Source organism: Pseudochaenichthys georgianus, chromosome 21, assembly GCF_902827115.2.
Source record: "Pseudochaenichthys georgianus chromosome 21, fPseGeo1.2, whole genome shotgun sequence".
Classification (NCBI taxonomy): domain Eukaryota; kingdom Metazoa; phylum Chordata; class Actinopteri; order Perciformes; family Channichthyidae; genus Pseudochaenichthys; species Pseudochaenichthys georgianus.
Window position 1 is genome coordinate 36039020 of NC_047523.1, and position 23271 is coordinate 36062290.

A 23271-nucleotide genomic window follows, 5' to 3' on the forward strand; every position below is an offset into this window, starting at 1 on the left:
ATACCAGCCAATAGAGACGCAGTCAGTCAATATTAACAATTTACATTTAAATCATAATCACATTTACTGAATGCTTTAAACTGAATATCAAATACCCTAACTCTGACTTATTGAATTATTCCTTATGCAGCAGTGATGTTCTGGATCAGGTTTTTATACCTCTGCGATGTTGTCTGACTCGACGTCGGAGCAGATCTGTCCTCTCTCCCAAACCCCGTCGATCTGAGCAGCGCAGTAAATGTCGGCCTTCCACATTATATCTTCGGCGTCCATGCGCGCACACTGCTTCTTCACCAGCTCACAGATCCTGAAAAAGGGTTTTAAGATTAGATTCAACTTTATTTAAATATAGCCACGTTGGAAGTAATTTAATCACTAATTCTCAAGTTTCATTTTTAATTATACTATATATATATATTAGGGCTGTCAAACGATTACAATTTTTAATCAGATTAATCACAGCTTAAAAATTAATTAATCATGATTAATCACCATTCGAACTATGTCCAAAATATGCCATTTATTTATGTATATTGTTGTGGGAATGGAAAGATAAATGAAAGAAGGCGGATATATCAATTTAACATACAGTATCTATGTTTATTATAACATTTTTCTGCGTGTCAAAATTAAAGACAACCCACACACCTATCAATCATCAAACCGTGGGGTCTTAATTCATTACGTGTTGATTTCTATCAACGGGGGAGTACTTCAGGAAAGTCGACAGGGGGGGGGGGGCTAGTGGAGTACTTCGTGACCACAGAGTGTGAACGTTGTGATCAGCTGTTTTAGCGCAGTTCTCCAGTGAAGGGGGGAGTCTCCCTCCGCAGCCGGTTGGCGTAGTTTTGGCACAGTTCCGTTGTACAGACCGACGTTAACAGCAGCCCTGTCTGTGCACACGAAGAACGACCCTGTCGTCCGGTGATCTAACCGCCTTCTGGAAAAGCTTCACAAGTACGTCGGTACGCAAATGCGCTTTGTGACACAAGTGACGGTACGCATTTCAGATTACGCCATAACCTGCGTACCAGTTATGTGCACCCCTGTACTACAGCAAGAGTATTCTGCGTCGGGACTTCCTGCAACACCACGCCGTTATCAAAGATGTTCTATTGAGAAGACGATCACTACGTGACAAAAGTTTTCAAAACCGTGGCTACTGAAATCAATCTTACTAACTGTTGTCTGTGCAATTTACTCCGCGCGAGTTGGCAGACTTTATTTTGCTTACTTTAACATCATTTTTCATGGTGGGGCTAAGCCATTTCTTGGTATGGGTGTAGCCTACCCCAGCCATACCCTGGCGCTGCCACTGGTGGCACGTATGGGGCGGGCCATTCTGCACATGCGTTAAATATTTTATATTAATTATTTAAATATTAATTCAAAAAATTAATTACCGCCGTTAACGCGATAATTTTGACAGCACTAATATATATATTAAAGTATTTTCAATTTCATAGCAGGTTTTAAGTATTATAGCCCAGTGATCTGTTGCCTTTTAGGAAGGAGTGTATGCAGCATTAAACAGGATAGTTGTATTTGTTTATTCCTGCTTTACCGAACTAGAAACATATGTGTATCGTTACATCACAGGTCCAATTTATAGTCACTTTATATATTATATATGAAAAGTTTCAGCTTGTATTGTCAACATGATACTTATACTGTCTGTTATGTGTGATTGCACCATCGGGAATGCTTGGAATTTCGCTGTACTCTGTGTAGTGACAATAAAGGAATCTAATCTCTGATCTCTATAGAGTGCCACGGTGACGCGTCCTAAAACCCGGAAGCAAACTCCTTCCAGTTCCTTCAACAAAAACGCAATTTCTCCATAGGATTTTGGAAAATAGCTGGAAATCAGGTCTGTGGTTGAGACACATTTAAGAGACGGATCACGTTTTGTTCAGCCGGATTATCTCCACATGTCTACTTTTATAATTTTCAAATCATAAATCTAGTCGCCAGAAGCAAAATGCTAACGTTGTGCTATAAAGGAACTACAGCAGGGTCGCTGCTTCAACGTCACGCCGTCTTAAGATCCATATTCAAACTACAGACTCTAAATGGAACAAGTTGAAGCGTTTGTTTGAACACTTTGGAGGAGGCAGGTACTTGCTTTCAAGCAGAACAGGGCAAAGAACCTTAGAGTGTTTACGTGTTCGGCGTAATGACGTACAACGGCCTGGACAACTTCTGTAGTCCTATTCAGCCACTTGTTAACAACCATCGTTTTTCAGACACGTCAACTCTTCAGAAATCACTGCTGATGTGTTTGATGTCGTAGAACAAAACGTGATCTGTCTCTTCAATGCGTCTCAACCACAGCCTTAGTTCAGCTATTTTCCACCATCCTATGGAGAGATTGCGTTGCTTTTTGACGAAGGAACCGGAAGTGGTAAAATGCTAACTTACTTCCGGGTTTTAGGACGCGTCACTGCGGCACTCTATTTACTAAATTGTCTCTCTATCAATATGTAGTAAAATATTTGAGAAAGTGGTTTTGTTTTTTTAGCTGCTGACTTTTTGAGCTGGGCGTCGTTCTGGGTGAGCTGAATGTAGAAGCTGCTCGGCGAGTTGACGTGGCTGACTCGGACTTTCAGGTCTTTGAGTTGATCGGGGAGCTTCAGCTGAGCATCAAACTCCGGCTGCTCCTCAGTCTGATCTCCAGGGGTTTTCTGCTCAGGAGTGTCAACGCTCTCTGTGTCCAAACCCAGCTCAAGTGGAGAGTCCCAAATGGCATCAGTTGAGTCTTCAGCAGAGGACCCACGTGTCTCCTGCAGGGATTTAGGTCTGCAGGGAGCAGACCTAAAGGGAACAAAATGAAGAAGTAAATGTTAACATGTAATCTCTTTGCGCCTATACTACAGGATATACGGTAGTCTAGGTTGCTCTCTTGAGTCTGTGTGAGACCTGGAGCATGAGGTCCACTGTTCGTTAATGGCTCTGTATTGGTGTTATGTACGTTGATGGAATAAATCAAGTTAACAGAAGATAAACGTCGTGTTTATTTGTAGTAGACTAACATTGGTAGCAGAGGATGGTTAGCAGAAGATGGCTACTGCTAACTACAAAGTTCCACCGAAGTTCGACGAATCCCGACCATACGAGTGTTGGAAAAATGAAATCGCCATTTGGCAGCTGGTTACTGAACTTGATAAGAAGAAACAAGCCCTCGCCGTTGTCCTGGGGCTGGAAGGAAGGGCAAGGGACATCGCCATGGAAATACCCGCTGTGGATTTGAACAACGACAATGGTATGGACACACTGCTAGCAAAACTAGATGGCATGTTTCTCAAAGAAGAGAGAGACCGCGCATACGATGCTTACTCTTTTTTTGACTGTATCAAAAAGGAGAGCTCCGTGTCCATGGCGGACTATGTGATTGACTTTGAACAGCGATACAACCGAATGAAAAAGTACGACATGACTCTTCCTGACGCCGTGCTAGCTTTTAAACTTTTGGACACGGCTTGTCTAGACGAGAAAAATAGACAAATGGCGCTGACTGCGTGTACAGATTTAACGTTTGCTGCAATGAAGTCCGCGCTGAAGAGGATCTTTGGGGGGAGAGTGCAAGGCGGCACATCAAACGGAATACATGTTAACGATGAAGCGTTATTCACAGAGCAACGCTCACAAGGAAGATTCAGACGTCCAACAACGCAGCAGTTTGGACAAGTTGGACAACAAAGGCAACAGTCACAGGGTACCAACCCACTGGATAGGTTCGGTAAGAGATCAAAATGTGCTATATGTCAGAGCACGTTCCATTGGGCTAAAGACTGTCCTCACAAGAGTAGCGAACAAGTAAAGCTAACTGAAGATCGAACAAAGGTAGAGGAATGTGACATTACACTGTTTACTAAAGCCTCACTGTCTGAATCAGAGGTATTCCTAACGGAGTCTTTAGGGACGGCTATCATTGACACTGCATGTACCCGCACAGTGTGTGGAGAAAAATGGTTGGACAGCTTTGTCGCTGATCTCAGTCAAAGTCAAGTGAACCAGATTGTGAAAAGTGAAACTCCAAGCTCCAGACCATTCCGTTTTGGAGATGGAAATATAGTGCATTCCTCCAGAATACTGCACCTGCCTGCCAAAATAGGACAGACAAAATGTCGAGTGGAAACTGAAGTAGTCAAAGCTGATATCCCACTACTTCTGAGTAAGACTTCACTGAAAAGGGCAGGAACCATCTTGGACATGGAGAATGATAGAGCTGTGATGTTTAAACAGAATATCCCTCTTGAACTCACCAGTTCAGGACACTACTGTATAGATATCAGAGACAAGGACACAGGATTGAATCAAATTGAAATGAAAGATGAGGTCCTTACAGTCACAGAAGACAGCCAGAATGAAGATGAGGTCCTTACAGTCACAGAAAATATGACCTCAAATGAGAAACACAAAGCTCTCCTGAAACTACACAAACAGTTTGGTCACGCCTCCGCAGAAAGACTACAGCGACTCCTCCGCAGTTCGGGAAATAAAGACAAAGATTGTGACACTATTTTACAACAAATAGTACAGGAATGTGACATATGCCAGAGATACAGCAAGACCAAGCCGAAGCCTGCTGTGGGCTTGCCTCTGGCTTCAGAGTACAATGAAACGGTGGCAGTGGACCTGCACGAGTTGGAACCAAGTTTATGGTACCTCCACATCATTGACCAATTTACACGTTTCAGCGCTGGAAGCATTGTGAAAACAAAGAACTCCTCTGTGATGGTGAACTCTTTCCTTCATACATGGATCAGCGTCCACGGCCCACCACGGAGAATTTACAGTGACAATGGAGGAGAATTCAACAATGCAGAGTTCCGTAACATGGCAGAGAACTTTAACACTGAGACAAAAACCACGGCTGGATACAGCCCCTGGAGCAATGGGCTACTGGAGAGACACAATCAGACCCTCACCAACATCATCCAGAAGGTCAGACGGGAAAATGGATGTGACTGGCAAACAGCCCTAGACTGGGCTCTCATGGCTAAGAACAGTATGCTCAATGTGCACGGCTACAGTCCTCATCAACTGGTGTTTGGCCAGAACCCCAACCTTCCTTCTGTACTGGTTGATAAACCACCTGCGCTAGAAGGTACCACTATGAGTGCTAGAGTAGGAGAGCACATTTCAGCCTTGCATGCCTCTAGAAAAGCATTTACTGAAGCAGAGTGCTCAGAAAGGATAAGACGAGCACTACGTAAGCAGCTCAGACCCACAGATGAGAAATATGAGATGGGTGACAAGGTGTATTACAAACGAGCTGAATGCACTGAGTGGAAAGGACCAGGGATAGTTATTGGTCAGGATGGGGCTGTTGTTTTTGTGAGGCATGGTGGTTGTCTAGTGAGAGTGCATCACTCTAGGCTTTCCAAGGTGAACACAAAGGTTAATGAAGAGCAAATGGTACAAAATGATGCTGACACAGAAGCAGGAAGTGAGCAAGGTATAAACAATGCAACTGGTAGTTTAGACAGTGAGCAAAATACAGAGAATGAACAACAATTCGGTGACAGGGAAGCCAATACAAGTGAAGCGATCGATCCTCCAAATACTTTGAGTAGCGTAACACAAACTGAAATGGCGCAGAGGCCTAATGCCCACAATAATCCTGCCCCTTCTGCAGGTGTGAGTTTAAAAACAGGACAGACTGTAACATATATGAACAGAGGTGACAATACTCTACTTAAAGCAAGAGTCTTAGGGAGATCAGGCAAGGCTACGGGGAAATATAAAACCTGGTATAACATGCAACATCTAGAGAATGATGGTAGTGATGGGCAAAAGGAATCAATTGATATCTCACAGGTTGATAATCTCAACATTGAAACAGAAGACAAGAAGCTGATGTACTTGTAATCAAAGACATCTCATTTGATGCAGCTAAACAGGAAGAAATAAAGAACTGGCACAATAATAATGTATATGAGGAAGTTGAAGATGCAGGGCAGAAATGCATTTCCACCAGATGGGTTTGTAGTCTTAAGGACACTCCCAAGGGTATAGTGCCTAAAGCCCGACTGGTTGCCAGAGGTTTTGAAGAGCTGAATATTCAAGATTTACCGAAAGATTCCCCTACATGTGCCACAGATTCACTTAGACTTATGTTATCAGTGATATGTCAAAACCAGTGGGAAGTCCATTCTATGGACATCAAATCTGCATTCTTGCAAGGTATGGAGCTATCCAGGGATATTTATATCCGCCCCCCTCTAGAGGCAGGATGTCAACATGTTGTATGGAAACTAAAGAAATGTGTATATGGTCTTGCAGATGCATCACTATATTGGTACAACAAAGTGAAGGAAATCATGCTGAGTACTGGTGGTAGAGTGTCACAGGTGGATCCGGCAGTCTTTTACTGGTTGGATGAGCAATGTAAGGTCACTGGGATGCTTGCGTGTCATGTAGATGATTTTCTTTGGGCAGGCTCATCAAACTTTTCATCCAATGTGATCCCCCAACTGCAGTCTGCATTCAAGGTTGGGCGTGAGGAGCATGAAAAGTTCTCCTATGTAGGAATGGATTTGGTAACTGTTAACGGTGAAGTTCAGGTACATCAACAAAGTTACATCGAGAACCTGGAGCCTATTCCCATACAAGCAAGTCGGGCCACACAGAGAAATGAACCCCTCAACGAAACTGAGAGAGAGCAGTTACGATCAAAAATAGGACAGATCCTATGGGTTGCTAAACAGACAAGACCTGATGTAATGTTTGATTCATGTTGTTTGGCTTCTAATATAAAAGGGGCAACAGTACAGTCTGTTCATGATGCTAATAAGATCATCCGTAAACTAAAGTCTGAAAAGGTGACACTTAGATTTCAACATCTGGGAAACAGTGATGCTTTGAACTTGATAGTTTTCAGTGATGCTTCATTTGGAAACCTCCCAGACGGAGGCACACAGGGAGGTACTTTTATAACACTTATGGGAGAAAGAGGGAAGTTTTCCCCCCTCTGTTGGCATTCAAAGAAAATCAGACGAGTGGTTCGCAGTACCCTTGCAGGGGAAACTCTTGCCATGTCAGATGGGGTAGACAATGCAATTTTTCTAGCCACACTATTTTCTGAGCTCACTTACTGGAAATGCTGGACTGAATGCACCCCCTGTACTCTGTGTGACTGATAACCACTCTCTGTTCGATGCGCTCAAGTCCACAAAACAAGTCACAGAGAAGAGACTCAGGTTGGAAATCAGTAGCATTAAGGAGCTCATACAGAGCAAGAGGATCAAGCAGGTGCGTTGGTCAGACACAAAATCTCAGCTCGCTGACTGTCTCACAAAAAAAGGAGCTTCGGCTCTTGTGCTCTTAAAAGCACTCAGTGAAGGACAATGGGATCTGGGTTAAAGTGTCTGTTGAAATGGAACATTGTAAAACACCTTTGTTTATGTATTTGTTTCTTAAATGTTTCCCTAATTATGTTGACTACTCAGGGAATTTAAACATTTTTGTTTTAAGTCACTGTATGATTGTTTTATGATTCATGCAATGTAAAGTTATTTTTGTTTAGTTTATTTCTTTAAAAAGATAGAATGAGATTGTTAACATGTAATCTCTTTGCGCCTATACTACAGGATATACGGTAGTCTAGGTTGCTCTCTTGAGTCTGTGTGAGACCTGGAGCATGAGGTCCACTGTTCGTTAATGGCTCTGTATTGGTGTTATGTACGTTGATGGAATAAATCAAGTTAACAGAAGATAAACGTCGTGTTTATTTGTAGTAGGACTAACAGTAAAGATAAATGAGAATAAGGATTGACATTATTAAACCATAAAGAAAAACAAAATATGAACTGAGAACAAATTAAAGTCGGGATGCTTGATACTTCATTACACATTACCACTCTTTACATCAGTTACAGTTTTTATATAAATTAGTACCATTGTTGTCCTTTACTGTGAAATGCATCATGCTGTGTATTAAGATCAAATACACATGGCTTGATAAGGATCCTCACATGCAAAACGTATACTAGCCTATGATCTAGAGCAGTGGTTCTCAACTGGTGGGTCGCGGACCCGTTTCGAGTGAGTCGCAGATGTGTGAGTGAAGAGAAAAAAAAACACAAAATATTTTATTTTTTTGGAAAAAAGACGAACTTTTATTTTGAAGGCCTGATTTTCTAACGCTGTGCATGCAGTCGGCGTTGGACTGGAAGTACCGGAGACCAAAAACGGTTTTGAAAACTTCTGTCACCTAGTGATCATCTTCTCAATAAAACATCTTCGCTGATGTTTTTTTGAGTCTTCTGGCCAATCAGAATCAAGATTGTTGCCGAAGTCCCCACGGAGAATAACTTTGCGGTATAACCAGGGGTGCACATAACTGGTACGCATGCGCGGCAACAATCTGAAATGCGTACCGTCACGTGTGTCACAAAGTGCATTTGCATACCGACGTACTTGTGAAGCTTTTCCAGCAGGCGGTTAGATCACCGGACGACAGAGTCGGTCTCCGTGTGCACAGACAGGGCTGCTGTTAACGTCGGTCTGTACAACGGAACTGTGCCAAAACTACGCCAACCGGCTGCGGAGGGAGACTCCCCCCTTCACTGGAGAACTGCGTTACAACGTTCACGCTCAGCGGTCACGAAGTACTCCACTAGCCCCCCCCCCCCCCCGACTTTCCTGAAGTAGTCCACTAGCAACCAGTTTATATGTTAGTATTTCTAAAAATCCCCTTCTGGGGTTGGGTTTCCAGCAAGTCTGCCTTTTTATGTTACACAGTTCAGCTTTGATTCCATCATCTCATTAAACCTTTTTTAAAAGCATACTTTAGTTCTGTGAAGGGATATAAGCACTGTACTTCACTTTGAAAAGCGTATATATATATATATCACAGCACGATTTTTAGTTAAATAGATTTGAGTGGTTAAACATTTCGGGTCGCGATTTATTGACAAAGAAAAAAGTGGGTCCCGAGGCCTGAGCAGTTGAGAAGCACTGATCTAGAGAAAGTCAGGGACAAGAGAAAATAAAGTGCTTTTCAAGGTTTTATTAGTAGATATTTAACCTTTTCAAATGTGTATAAATAAAAATACTGTTGTTTAAAATGAAATTTTAGTATATAGTTTTTTCCTCAATAACTTCTGGATATGTCAGTTGTTGAAGTGTCACCTGTCTTTGAAGGAGGCCAGCTCCTCTTTGACCAGCAGTGTGGCGATGTTGGCTTCTGGTCCGTTCAGACTGCTCTCAAACAGTTTGACCGGCAGCGGCTGAGACCCTGGTTGCCCTGGAAGGCAACAGGAAAAATTCAGAAAACGCACACACACACACACACACACACACACACACACACACACACACACACACACACACACACACACACACACACACACACACACACACCACACACACACACACACACACACACACACACACACACACACACACACACACACACACACACACACACACACACACACACACACACACACACACACACACAGCCTGTTTTTTAGGTGTCAGGATCGAAAATGACATTCCCAGAACAAATGACTATAACTTCTAAAAAGGGTTAAATTAATAATCCTTTTTTTTCAAAGCAAAGTTACACCTGTGATGTAGAACAGTCAGAATCAATATAGATGTTTAAAGTAAATTCAGATTGAACATGGTAAGAAAATGTAAATTACTAAACCCCATTACTTATAGTGAACCCCACCGTTGAATGGTGGGATAGTAGACTAAAAGCTTTAGGAATCCAAACTATAACATAATAAGTATCCTGTATCAACGTTGATGCAAAACAAGTGACATTAAACCTTTTGAGAGGTTCAGAAAAAAAAATGCTGTTATTGACATCAAAATTGAAGATGGATTATCAGAAATCATTTCAAAGTGACACAGACACATTGGATTAACCTTCAGCAGCGCTTTTATCGTTTTAATGCCATTGAACACAACTTTTGATCAGAAAACAACAAAAGGTTAGACATTTCTCCCGTGTTTGCTCCGTAATGCTACGTGGTGTGATGTCTGGTTTTGCTTTGAGTTCTGATCACTCAATGATACGAATATATCTGGAATCTCAGCTTGCTAATCGATATCTTGTTTGTGCAGATCCGATAAGTAATAAGGGTATTTTACCGTGAGTTCTGTGCTAAGTGCGTTAGCATTTTTTTCCGCTCGGGGCTAATTCAGAGCCTTTGTTATTACCCTTTTATTTCGTTTAGCTAAAAATGGTTATTATTACCTGAAAGCTGAGTTTCTTCCCATTAAGTGGATGTGACACATTCATAGTTTATTAAATGTTAAGAAGCCCTCAGAAGCCGTTTCTTGCGCAAGATGTTGCGTTTGCCCCCTGTGGAATTGAAGGCCACATTGGAGGATTCACAATAAACGTAAATTAAGCTCCTCAATTATGGTTTTTGTCTTATTTGTTGGCAACCTGAACAAGTCCAAAACATTTGATAAAGTCAAAGACTTGATAGCAAATTGATTTCTGGCTTGCAGACCGTACCTGTAGCCACGATAGTGACCAGTTTATCTTGAGCCAGGCTGACGAATCTGTTGCAGCAGGTCTCACTCCAGGTGTTTCCATCCAGAGGAATTATTTCTGACAGACAGCAGTGGATTGCCTGGAAAGCAGAAAAAACACTTCCTGAAAAAGTCTTATATTTAGAGCACACATAGATAATGTTGTTTTCTTATCACAAAAGCGTACAAATATTTATTAGTGGATCAGTCAAATCTTTGCTCTCACCATGGAAGGAAGGGCGAAGAACTCGTCCTTGATCTTCCTCAAGTCGCTCACTGACAGAATCTTTTTAATGCCGAAGTCGACATACTGCACCTCCACTTTCTTGCCCGCCGGATTACCTACACACACACACACACACACAAAACATCGCTGTTACTTTATTGCCGATTGAAAGACTGTGCACTCAAGGAAAAATACTCACGAGTTTTGGCCTGAAAGAAACAAGGATCATAAGAGAAACTAGAATGTTTGATTCGGCAGCTGTGTTTACGTAAAAGTATTTAGTCAGCCACCAATTGTGCAAGTTCTCCCACTTAAAAAGATGAGGCCTGTCATTTTTATCCTAGGTATACCTCAACTATGAGACAAAATGAGGAAAAAAAAATCAAAAAAAAAAATCCAGAAAATCACATTTTCTGATTTTTAAAGAATTTATTTGCAAATTATGGTGGAAAATAAGTATTTGGTCAATAACAAAAGTTCATCTCAATACTTTGTTATATACCCTTTGTTGGCAATGACAGAGGTCAAACGTTTTCTGTAAGTCTTCTCAAGGTTTTCACACACTGTTGCTGGTATTTCGGCCCATTCCTCCATGCAGATCTCCTCGAGAGCAGTGATGTTTTGGGGCTGTCGCTGGGCAACACGGACTTTCAACTCCCTCCACATATTTTCTATGGGGTTGAGATCTGGAGACTGGCTAGGCCACTCCAGGACCTAGAAATGCTTCTTACGAAGCCACTCCTTCGTTGCCCGGGCGGTGTGTTTGGGATCATTGTCATGCTGAAAGACCCAGCCACGTTTCATCTTCAATGCCCTTGCTGATGGAAGGAGGTTGTCACTCAAAATCTCGCGATACATGGCCCCATTCATTCTTTCCTTTACACGGATCAGTCGTCCTGGTCCCTTTGCAGAAAAACAGCCCCAAAGCATGATGTTTCCACCCCCATGTTTCACAGTAGGTGTGATAGTCGGATGCAACTCAGCATTCTTTCTCCTCCAAACACGTCTAGTTGAGTTTTTACCAAAAGGTTTTATTTTGGTTTCATCTGACCATATGACATTCTCCCAATCCTCTTCTGGATCATCTAAATGTTTTCTAGCAAACTTCAGACGGGCCTGGACATGTACTGGCTTAAGCAGGGGGACACTGACTGACTTTAATAGTATAGTTATTTTAACTTTTCTTATTTGTGTTCAATCTGTTTTTATGGTCATATTTTACCTAATTGTATTGTGTTCAAAAGTTGTTTATTTGTGTACACACACACGATAATCGATAAATTGATTCATCTTACGATAAATAAAAATGGACTCGTGCAGTGTAGCATCCAAATTAATAATATAGCGACAAGCAGGAGACAACGTGTGACTTACTCGAGGGGAATTTAAAGTGAAATGGAATTGGTTACAAAACTACTCTCCGGTGTGGCAGTATTTTGGATTCAAGCCAAATCAACGAGGCGAACCTACGGATTTGAATGAGCCGGTATGTCGCATTTGTTTAAAAAAGGTAGCGACAAAAGCTAGCAATACCACAAATCGTAAACTGCACCGAGAGCCCCCACCTTCCCGACAGTTTGCAATCAAAGATGCATTTGCCCGACAATGCAAACATGTTGGTGTTCCTAGCTCGAAATCGCAATCATTTCCAGGAAAATGTATCGTCCAACTAAATTAATTACCGCGACAGGTCCACACCCACACAGACACACACACACACACACACACACACACACACACCCCCCCCCCCCTCACCTATGATCTGAGCTCTGTACCACAGCTTGCCCTTGAACCGGGCGACGCAGGACTGCTCCATCACAGGACAGTAGATGTTGAAGTCTTCATCTCCAGACATCATCGTCGCATTGTAACAATCCTGAAGCTTTGCAAAGAGCAGCAAAGACTCCATGTTCTCAACCTGGAGGGGGAGGGGCAAAGAGAGAGTGTGACAACAGAGGAAATTAAACATACAAAATATAGTGACAATAAAAAAGGAAACAATCTAATTATTTTTAGGAAGATGCTAAACGTGTACATTTGCTCTCTAGTTAATCTGAATGATATCCCTGACATCTGTGCCCTGTTGGTATAAAGTGCATGTGAGAGTCTTTACAACCACCTGGATGTAGAAGTCAGTGGGGGTGTTGATGTGGGACACAACAGCATTGACCTCTGTGTCGACCTTGGGATACTCAGGAGGGTAGAACAGCAGCGTCCTCATGCCCAAATTCACCGGAGCATAATACCTGAGGGCAGTTTTTGGAGAGAAGGCTAAAGTTAGGACCTGGATGAACACAATGGGTTTATTTCCCATATTTTCTTTTTACAAGGCGCTTCATTTCAAAACATCTATAGAAGTAGGAATATTTGTAGGCCTCCATCACCCTAAAACATGTTTTACATCTTTAACAAAACCCTAACTCCTCACAATCAGAAAATGCTTCTTATGGAGAACGGAAGAAAAATAAACATTTATTTTTTTGACATTTGAGAGATTATCTATAATATAATACAATAAATATATATTATAGTGATTTACATCTACTTGATCCGCAGGCCAAGTCAAACCTGCTGTATGGTCCATTTCTTGGATTTTGGAAACAATTATTTTTACCTCATTTCAATACATTTAGATTTTTGGACTCAACAAAAGTGGAGTTATTGAGTTGGAAATAATGCTACACAGCCACCACTGGAATCTCATTATTGGAATATTATAATACTCATACATTTAGGCTAATCTTAATCTGCCAATCTGCAAAAATATGTGTTTGAAGACAGCGTTTCCACCAGGGGGGCGTCTTGCCGTCATTTGGCGTCCAAAAGAAATAAAAAAAAATCGAGACAAGATCGAGAGTTTCTATCGCTTGAAATGACGAAAAGGAAAAAGGACAAGGACGTCCCTCTGTTGGAGGGGCAAAGGAGTCTGGTGGGATTATTTTTGCCGCCAGCAAAGCGTGTTCCTGTGACGGAAAGTGTACTGCCGGCGAGCCTTGGCGGGGGGTGCTAGTGGAGCACGCGCGTGAACTGCAAGCGCCGGAGCCTCGCAGCGGCGATACTGAGGCTCTGTGGTGACATGAAGAGCCGGACCCGAAAGAGCCGGCTCTTCTTCGTGAGCCGAGCCAAATTCCCATCACTAATACGTAAAGAGATAGTATCTATAACTTAAGGGATGGCTCAATTCAAAATTCAAGTCACGTGACACGACGTCCCCCCCCCGGTGGACGAGGAACAACAGACATTTGCACGTGAGAATTGAAATGTCTGTGTTATGAATACAGGCTTTAACTATTTGGTAGAGCTCTAATATATTGCATCAAATCAAATACATACTTTTTTGAAAATCACTTTTTTCGTGGTAATTAGCACGTGTACCTGGCCACTTCGTTGAGGACGAGGTACTCTCTGACGGAGATGGGATTGCCACTGGACTGATTGACGGGAACTTTATTCAGGTCCACCAGCAGAGTGTCTCTGTCCTGACCCTTATGTCTCATATCCACCGCTGCAGAGCCCACCATACGGCTGAATTTCACCTGAGCATCTTTTTCCCAGCCCTTTGTCTGGACAAACAAAAACAGACAAAGAGTAAACACACCGACTGCTGCTCTTTTGGTAAAACCCCACAATATTAACAACATAAACACATTATGAAAGCAAGCTGAAGGGAAAACACTTCACAAAGCAGAATAGTGACTTTGGGTAACATGAGTGCAGCAGACTCTTAATTCCCATGTAACATTAGTATCAATCTTTATTATCTTATTATCACAATTGTCAAAATAAACATTAGTAAACATGTGCAAGTTCTCTTCAGCTCAGTCTGTGTTATCTCGGAGGTTGTTGTCTCTACTTTTTTAAAACTTTTTATTATGGTTTTATTATTATCAGGAACAACAATACAAACAAAAGTAGTGTCAGAAATCAAATAATTATCTATACATAATGTAACTAAGGCCAGGGTTCGCTGTGACTTAGTGAAGGGTCTTGTAGGCAGTCCAATTGAACTGTTTCTTTTTTTAAATTCTGGTGGTTTCATTCTGAGCACATGGGTGAGTCTTTCCATATGGAATATTGCTCGAACCACTTCCAACCAGTCATTGGCTGTAGGGCAGGGGTGTCAAACTCAAGGCCCGGGGGCCAAATCCGGCCCGTGACTTCATTTTCTGTGGCTCCACAAGAGCTTGCAAAGAATATAATGTTTATTATACGGTTACATGCCGCTTTACAGAAGCACGTTGCTCATAAACTACATGTCCCACAATGCATCTCAAATATGTATTTTTTCTCAGAAGTTCACTTTTCTTTTCAAAATGTCACTTTTTTTTTCTCTCCAGATTTTGGCTTTTCTTTTAAAATCATTTTGTAACATTCTCACTGAAGAGACTTGCAATTATTTGCTCTAGACTTCTGCTTTCAGATGTAGTTAATTATGAAGTTATTACCCTATCCCATAATAATCCAATGCAGAGGCAATCATGTAATATATAATACATTATTTTATATATATTAAACATTTATACATGTATTTTTATATAGTCTTAAAGTTACAACCGGCCCTTTGAGTGCAACAATAATGCTGATGTGGCCCGCGATGAAATTGAGTTTGACACCCCTGCTGTAGGGGGTTCCTCCTGTAGCGATTTCCTGGTAATTGCTTTTTTCGTTGATGCTATCAGAATCCGAACAAGATATTGGTCTCCGTATAGGACAATGCTCCTTGTGAGGTTTCCTAAACAAAAGTACTTCAAAAGTGTTCGGGACCTCATATCCCAAGATCCATTTGAGCACAGTCCATACATCAATTATCTCTGCTTTTTGAATGTTATTTCAAATGTTTGAAACTGAAATGGACAGCATATCATAAAGCATTTATCCGTGTCCTCACCAGGGAAGGACATTATTACACAAACAGATTGTGTATTTAATAAAGTCTCAGTGGTTCTTACCAGGTCATAGGGGACCAGGTCCTTGAGGGAACATCTGATGGCCTGAGGAGCGAAGTTACTCAGCACCCGATTCACCCCCTCATACACCTTCCTCAGCTGGGTGTTCACCTCCTGCAGGGAAGACTCGGTGCTCCCCTCCTCCCTGAAACAGAGACGAGAGGAAGAATCAGTAAAAAAGATTACTGCATAACACAAACCTTGAATACTGAGAAAAGGCATTGAAAAAAAACCAGTCCAAATAAATTGATGGAATAGTTTCTCTAAATAAAAGCAAAACAGAAATGCTAAAATAATCGTTTAATGTCATTATACATGTACAATGAGAGAAATAAATGCTTCTCCCTTTCAAAAAGGTGCCATCAAAACAAAAAACATCACAACACAAGACAACAAATACACGCAGCATGCATACTTAGGAATAAGGAATAAAGCAGTAATTATTTCCAGGGGTATCATCACGTGAAACACCAGGAGAGAGCAATAATTGGTGTTTGGTGCGAGTGAAATCAATAGAGTTGAGAGCTTACTCCACAAACATTTTTCGGGCTGGAAAAGTAGGAAGTGCCAAGCTACATTTAGGCCCAATCCCAAATCACCCCCTCGACCCTACCCCTCCGTGACGGAGTGAACTCCGTCTGTAGCCACACTCGCAGCTGAATGAAGTTCCCTCCATTAAGGGTTAAGGGAGTAAACACAGCAGCAAGCTTTGGGACGGCCTCTCCTCTCTCCGGCAGAAACAGGAAGGGCCGTAACTGTATCTAACAACGGTTTCAAATCAGCATCTCTTTGACAAAAAATGTAAATGAATAACTCAAATAAAACTCCAAACATCTTTCATTGTGTTTCAAAGCTCTTTTAGTTTTAAACCTGATGTTTATAAGCTTCTTAGTTTTTGCAACGGTCTGTAAATATACACAACTTTATAATAAAATGCACTCATTTAGCTTTTTCTAGACTAAACACAGGTTTGATCCTAAGTTAAAACATATGAGGTCATCATGAGGTTGTTAACATCGCAGTTTATCAGTGGATGTTTGCTGGAACTACTTGTTAACAGCTTGTTTCCTGACAGACACACACAGCGTGACTCCGGTCAGGCAGAGACCGGTCTCCAGTCAGCACCGCTGCAGACTCGCTGTTTGAGGGCTTGATAACCCACTCCCCCTCCACACTCGTTGGTTTGGAACAGCCCTTAATATGGCGGACCCTCCGCGCGAACGGAGAGGTAGTGTGTAGGGGGCGGTTTGGGATTGGATTGGCCTTAGTTTTTCTGTCCAGTGCTTCAGAGAGGTTGTAGTCAAACTTGATTGCGGCAGTAAATGGAATTTAGACTATGATTTAACTAGAAACAGAACTTTTGTGTAAGCTAAAACAGATACATTTTTACACTATATAATGACTTCTGTCGCAGCTTGAGGAAACACAGGTGCCTTATGTCCACCATGAGTGTGTGTGTGTAGTACCTCTGTATGGGGAGGCGTATGTTGAGGCCAGAGTCGAGGAAGAAGACTCGGACACTGGCCAGTTGAGTGACTGGACAATCTTTCCCTGCATCAGCACGTCCGATCTGCAGGACTGAAACCACACTGGCCCGACACCACAGACCCTCCTTCGACTTCGCAAAAATCAAGGAGCCTGGAGAGGAGCGGAGAGACAAAAAGCTGAATCACAAGCACTGTCAGTTTTACTCCACTGTGAGAGGATGAGGGGGTGCGATGTATTCTCTACATGATTACGAGGGTGTCTTATATCTATTATTAATATGTCATCAATATATCTGTGCTCAGTTACAATTATTAATGTATCATCAAAGGGGTGTACCTAGTATACTTTTTGTTTGATTTACTCAACTATAATTAAGTGAAGATACTGCCTGTAACCATACACTTTCATTGGTACATGGAAAATGCTTAAACTTGAAATTATAACTTGATATTTTCTCTTTTCATAATCTTTTTTAAGGCGAGGCACTACAGGTGAATAGGGTACTTTTTTTAACTTAAAGATATCAGATAGAAATGTCTCCAGTTAATTACTTACATTAAGACAATTGTTTTTTGTATTACAAGTTTTCTGAAATAGCATGTTTAAATATGCAAATTATCCATTATCTCATTAAATATGCAGATATTTTAACACATTTCAGGAACACAATTCTGAACACTGGATAAAGCCAGGTTCAAAATTCTTGTTTCATTTTGTAGTCACATTAGAATCCAAGGCTTTTACAGAAGGGACTTTGAATATCTCTTTTTATCACTCCATAAATCAGGAAATACAGTCAACAGCCCTAAAATATCAATTTTAGCCAAGTTTTTAGTAGGGATGCTTTCTATAGTACAATAAACACCTAAATGTGTACTTTACATTTTGCTTCCAAAAGCCTGAAAGAAAACATGTTATGGAATCAAAATACCACAAAATCTCAAAATTGACCAGTGCATGAAAAACTATATTTTTGCCTGCCGTGTTAAGGACACAAAACACACACCGTTCTCCACTTTGTCACTGGAAGTAAAGTGGCAACTGTCTCTGCTGCAGAAGACGTTTATCTTCTCGGAGAGGTTCTCACTTTCGCTGTTCTCCGCCTCGTAGCGGACGTAGAAGTGACTTGGATTCACAATGTGGGTTACAATCACCATCTGGAGGACTAGGAGAGAGGAGAACCAGAGAGGAAGGAAGGAACGGGGGAAGAGGAATCAAGAGGGTAGGTAGAGAAAAGACATTTAAAATCCAGGTCATTGGGTTACAGACATACAACATTAAAATATACAACAGTTGACTATCCCTACAATCTGCCTGATTGCCAAAAGACTGATTTATCTTTTTCCTTTGGATTCTCCCTACGTCACTAGCCAGCTCAGGGCCGGTGGGTTGGGGAGCTGCAGCAAAATAGAAAGCATTGGCAAACATATTAAGGTTTCTCCTCTGCCTCAAATACAGTCAACTTCATGTTCTGATGTGACATTGATTAAATCAAAAACACACCATGTTGTTGTTGCTTGTACAGCTCCTCGATGATTACGTCTGGATCTATAGAGTGCGACGTGTCGTTCTGGCGAGGACGGTTGGAACTGCCAAGGGGAATCGGAGAGGAGCCTCGGGATAACGGACTGCGAGATTTCGGGCTCTCCTGGTTTTGTTTTGGATGAGTGGGCAGGTCGTTGCCAGAGGGAAAGTTATAGTTTCTGTCCTGGCCCTCTGCACGCTGCAGCGAGGACTTCCTGTTGAAGCTGCTCGGCGGCTCAGACAACCTAAAAGATATATAATAATAATTCAAGTACATCCTTTCAAACAGAACTTTTTATTGAACATTCAACATTGCAAATGAAATAATATTCAAATATATAAATTATATATAATAAATAAAACAAATACATTTAATTATAACAAATTAATTAAAATCAAACACAACCAAAACAATCAATTAAATAGACTCGGGCTGGAAAACAGAGCTCTCTCTCTCATATATATATATATATATATATAAATAAATACATAAATATGAGCACACATTGTCTCCAGTAAAAACACCTTCCTTAAAATAGCAGTCAAGTGTACAGTCCACTGTCCACACAAAGACCCAGATGCCTCAACAGGCCATATTCAAATCTGTATTTCTAAGATTTCGAGCGAGGAACACCAACATGTTTGCATTGTCGGGCAAATGCATCTTTGATCGCAAACTGTAGGGAAGGTGAGGGCTCTCCAGCTGCCGCTCCCAGCTGGGGAAACGGAATGGGGTGGTTGTGTTTCAGGTGCAGTTTAAGGTTGGTCGTATTGCTAGTAGGGCTGCAACAAACGACTAATTTGATAATCGATTAATCTATCAATTAATGAAACGATTAATCGACTATTCGGACTATTACTGTATGCCTTGCACAATTTCTCAAACGCTCTTATTTAGCCATCAACTTTTAGATTTAGCTTGAGGCTGTTTTAGGCATGTGGAAACTAACAATGAAGACAATAAAGATGAATACTTGATTCAAAAATGCATATATTATTAAATTAACTAAACATATTCTGAACAAAATTAACATTGCTTTTTATTTAAATTAAATACATAATATTTCACATCAAAAGAAACAACAATGTTTTAAAAATCGTATTAAATAATGTGATGACAGAACTGTAAACAGAATAGCTGAAACTTTAACAAAATAAATAACTCAGTTTCCTCTAATCATTAACCCATGTTTGTATAATTGAGTTAACTCCGTGTGTTGCTGCTAGCACACAGAACACCTGACGTGGAAACGTTGCTCGTGGACGGGGCTACAGAGCTGCTAGAAAGACAGTGGAACCCGGTGCATTCCTCCGTCTGAATGTGGAGCACTTTTGATAAATGTTTAGACAAATTGCTCGTGTTACCGCCCTTACATGCTGAACACTTATTGCACTTTTGGCAACGAGCATCGAGACGGGTAAAGTTTAACCACACCTCGGAGCGCGTTCTCTCCGCCATCTCCGCAGTGTGTGGCTGCATGTAGCAGCCGCGTGTGTGTGTGTGTCTGCATGTAGCAGCCGCGTGTGTGTAAACTGCCCCGCCCCCTCGGACACAGACGGGAGAGAGGTCGCGTCTGGATTGGAAAGATCTAAAATACATCATAGAGGCATTTGTTTGTCTTTTTGCATATTAGAAACCAGTTGGCGACACTAAGACTGCGATATAATGTTTTTGTAGCAATAATACATGACATCTTTTTTAAATGTCTCCATTACCGATAAAAAGACCAATAACGTTGGAGCTTAACAGCGCGTAAAACACATGTGATGACGTCACCAACGAATCGACGACTGAATTAGTTGGCAACTAATTTGGTAATCGATTGTAATCGATTAAGTCGATTAGTTGTTGCACCCCTAATTGCTAGCTTTTGTCGTTACCTTTTTAAAACAAATGCGACACACCGCCCGGCTCATTCAAGTCCGTAGGTTCGCCTCGTTGACATATTCCCACACCGGAGATTTGGTATTAGGTTTTGCAACCACTTTCATTTAACTTCAAATTTCCCTCGAGTAAGTCACACGTTGTCTCCGGCTTGTCTCTATATTATTAATTTGGCTGCTACACTGCTGCACGCAGAGTGTCCTGACCTGGCTGTGTCATGGGCTGTGTGTGAGGCCCCGCCCCTCACAGCGCGCCGGGCTAAAGTGCTGGTCACATCCTTATGTAAACAAACACGCATGTAAACGGCAATTTATCGAGCTCAGAAAAGTTATCGAGTCCATTTTTATTTATCGTACGATAAGTCAATTTATTGATTATCGCGACAGGCCTACATAACACACATTGACTTGACAAAAACTACAGGCAGCAGATGTAAGATTTTAAGTATTGCTTGGTGTAGGTTGTTCCTGTTCATCATTGTACAGAACCAAGAGCATCCCCCACACAGAGGGCTCCACATTGAACACAAGCAATGTAAACTTTTCTTGCTGGAGTTCATGTGTTTGTAACAATATGGGCCCTTTAAGATAGAAAAACTACAACAATAAGTTCAACAACAGCAACCTACAGTAGAAGCATGTATTTAACAACAATGTATGGAGACATCTGAAGTTGAACAGAAGAGAGAAACTCTCCTCATGGTCAACAGACTGGCAAAAACAAATGCTGTGTAATGATGCTCTTTGTTGAGGTTTACATTTCCTGTTCTTAGAAAAAGTAGAGCATTTGAGAGACTTTGAACCCTAACTGAGTCTTAAATAAATAACACATTAGAGATATTTAGGAACTCACAGCTTTGGGTCGCCGACTTCAATCGCCAGAGACAAAGCCAGACTCGGTTTCAGACAATCGATCTGGAAAACACTGCTACAAAACAAACAAAACATACATATAAATAAAAACATTATAGGTCAAAGCCTGTCTCTTATTTTTGTTTGGCTTCATTTATATAAGAAAATAGCAGGGCAGAAACTGTTTCAAGTACATCCATATTTCAAATGTATCTTTTATTTTGATATTCAACACTATGTTGTTAATATCATCACGGGCAATATTTGGCCCGCGGGCCGGATAGAATAGCCCTGATGTACATACTGATGCAATGGTGAAATAACACATCAGGTCCAACTAGGGATGGGCGATATGACGATGTTAGGTCTTCACGATATGCCTTTTTAGAGATAACATATCTATCGTGATAGTGCACCAGGGGTAGGATTTTCACGGCGGCCGTACAACGTACAATTATTTTCGGGGCTTCACCATGGCCTGAGTGCCCCTGATACTGTTAAAATCTCGAAGTTGCTTTAAAAGCGTCAGAACAGTGGTTTCTGAACTGCGTTATGCTGACGAAATGCGAATATTCTCACCCTAACCAACTCCGCGGCTGTCAGCTGTGTTTACTCCTGTCATTCAAACAGGGCGCTGGAGAGGGGGCGGGGCTTATTTCCATGTAAATACGGTGGTGGAAACCAACTACGACAAAATTAACCTATTTGACCGTGATTTAATTGCAATACACGTTTCAAAATGATGCCGAAGTAACAACATACTGATAACGGTTAGTAAAAACCAAGCCGTCTAGTCAGGATTCAGACAGTATTGCACTTCATTTATTGTCTTGGTTGATTCTGTTGGCTTATATTTTATTATATCAATAAGGTATTTATATTGTTTTTCCCTTTTGAAACAGATGTTCAGTTATGTTAAAGTCTTTGATTGCACTTCAAGTCTAAAGTTTACATTTTAATTGACTTTTCCTCATTGATGTTTTACTTAGTTATGTTTTACTCTGCTTTTCATGTTTATTGATGTTACAATAAACATGAAAAGCAGAGTAAAACATAACTGCTAGTGCTACCTAAAACAGAAAGTTAATTTTTATTCTGAGAAACTGTGCCTTGAATATTTTATTTTATTTAGCGAGAGAGTGCACTTTACTTGGTGAAGAAACCAGTGTTAACGTTTGTTGTGTAGGTTGTGGCCTACCTACTTGAACACCGAGGAAGCCATATCAACATTCCAGTTGAATTGTTCATTCAGGGATTCATTGCAGAATTAAAACCAGCTTGATGGTATTTTGGTCTGTTACTCCTTTTTGTTTGAGTTGTGTTACCTTGTAGGTGCTTGTACTGTTAACTTGAAAAATAACCATAATAATCGACATTGAAAAATATCGTGATAAATATCGTCTATCGTGATACTGCTTGAAAAATATCGTGATATTATATTTTTCAATATCGCCCACCCCTAGGTCCAACATAAAACAAACAACCATCAGGCATAAAATGACCAACCTCAATCCAGAGCCCAGAGTGATGCATTTAACATCGAAGGACTGCTCATCCACAGGGGCCTGCAATGTCTCCAGAACCTGTCAAACACAAACAAGCGGCTTATTAAAAAGCTGTATTTTCAAATCAATTTGCTTAAATGCATTTCTTTAAATGGGGAAGTTGTGGGAAGGGGAACGTAAAGCCTGCATTACGGCCCGTCTACACTACAGGCATCGAAAAATGCTTTCAACGCTTCGCCCATTCACTTGAATGGGGTGACGGAGTTGATTTTGAATCTTCGCCGAACTGCATTGTGGAGAGCGGAGCGTGGCTTTGCAAGCATCGTGAGCATCAAAAGTTGAGCAA

General features: G+C 41.2%; 1 protein-coding gene across 4 annotated transcripts in view; it reads right to left on the minus strand.

The window, feature by feature from the left end:
- rnf17 (ring finger protein 17) overlaps window positions 1–23271 on the minus strand; it is a 54169-nt gene that overhangs the window by 19074 nt on the left and 11824 nt on the right. For 2 of the 4 annotated variants that reach the window (XM_034109357.1, XM_034109355.1), the window contains exons 8-22: window positions 22927–23003; window positions 21422–21496; window positions 18664–18929; window positions 18468–18557; window positions 18167–18325; window positions 17139–17310; window positions 15676–15817; window positions 14102–14289; window positions 12843–12972; window positions 12482–12644; window positions 10727–10842; window positions 10484–10601; window positions 9139–9253; window positions 2530–2814; window positions 160–307 (exon numbers count right to left, since the gene is read on the minus strand). In XM_034109357.1, the coding sequence (XP_033965248.1) occupies window positions 160–307; window positions 2530–2814; window positions 9139–9253; window positions 10484–10601; window positions 10727–10842; window positions 12482–12644; window positions 12843–12972; window positions 14102–14289; window positions 15676–15817; window positions 17139–17310; window positions 18167–18325; window positions 18468–18557; window positions 18664–18929; window positions 21422–21496; window positions 22927–23003 (2244 nt within the window). The remainder of the gene's footprint in view (window positions 1–159; window positions 308–2529; window positions 2815–9138; window positions 9254–10483; window positions 10602–10726; window positions 10843–12481; window positions 12645–12842; window positions 12973–14101; window positions 14290–15675; window positions 15818–17138; window positions 17311–18166; window positions 18326–18467; window positions 18558–18663; window positions 18930–21421; window positions 21497–22926; window positions 23004–23271) is intronic. The other 2 variants (XM_034109356.1, XM_034109358.1) reach the window with 2 other exon arrangements.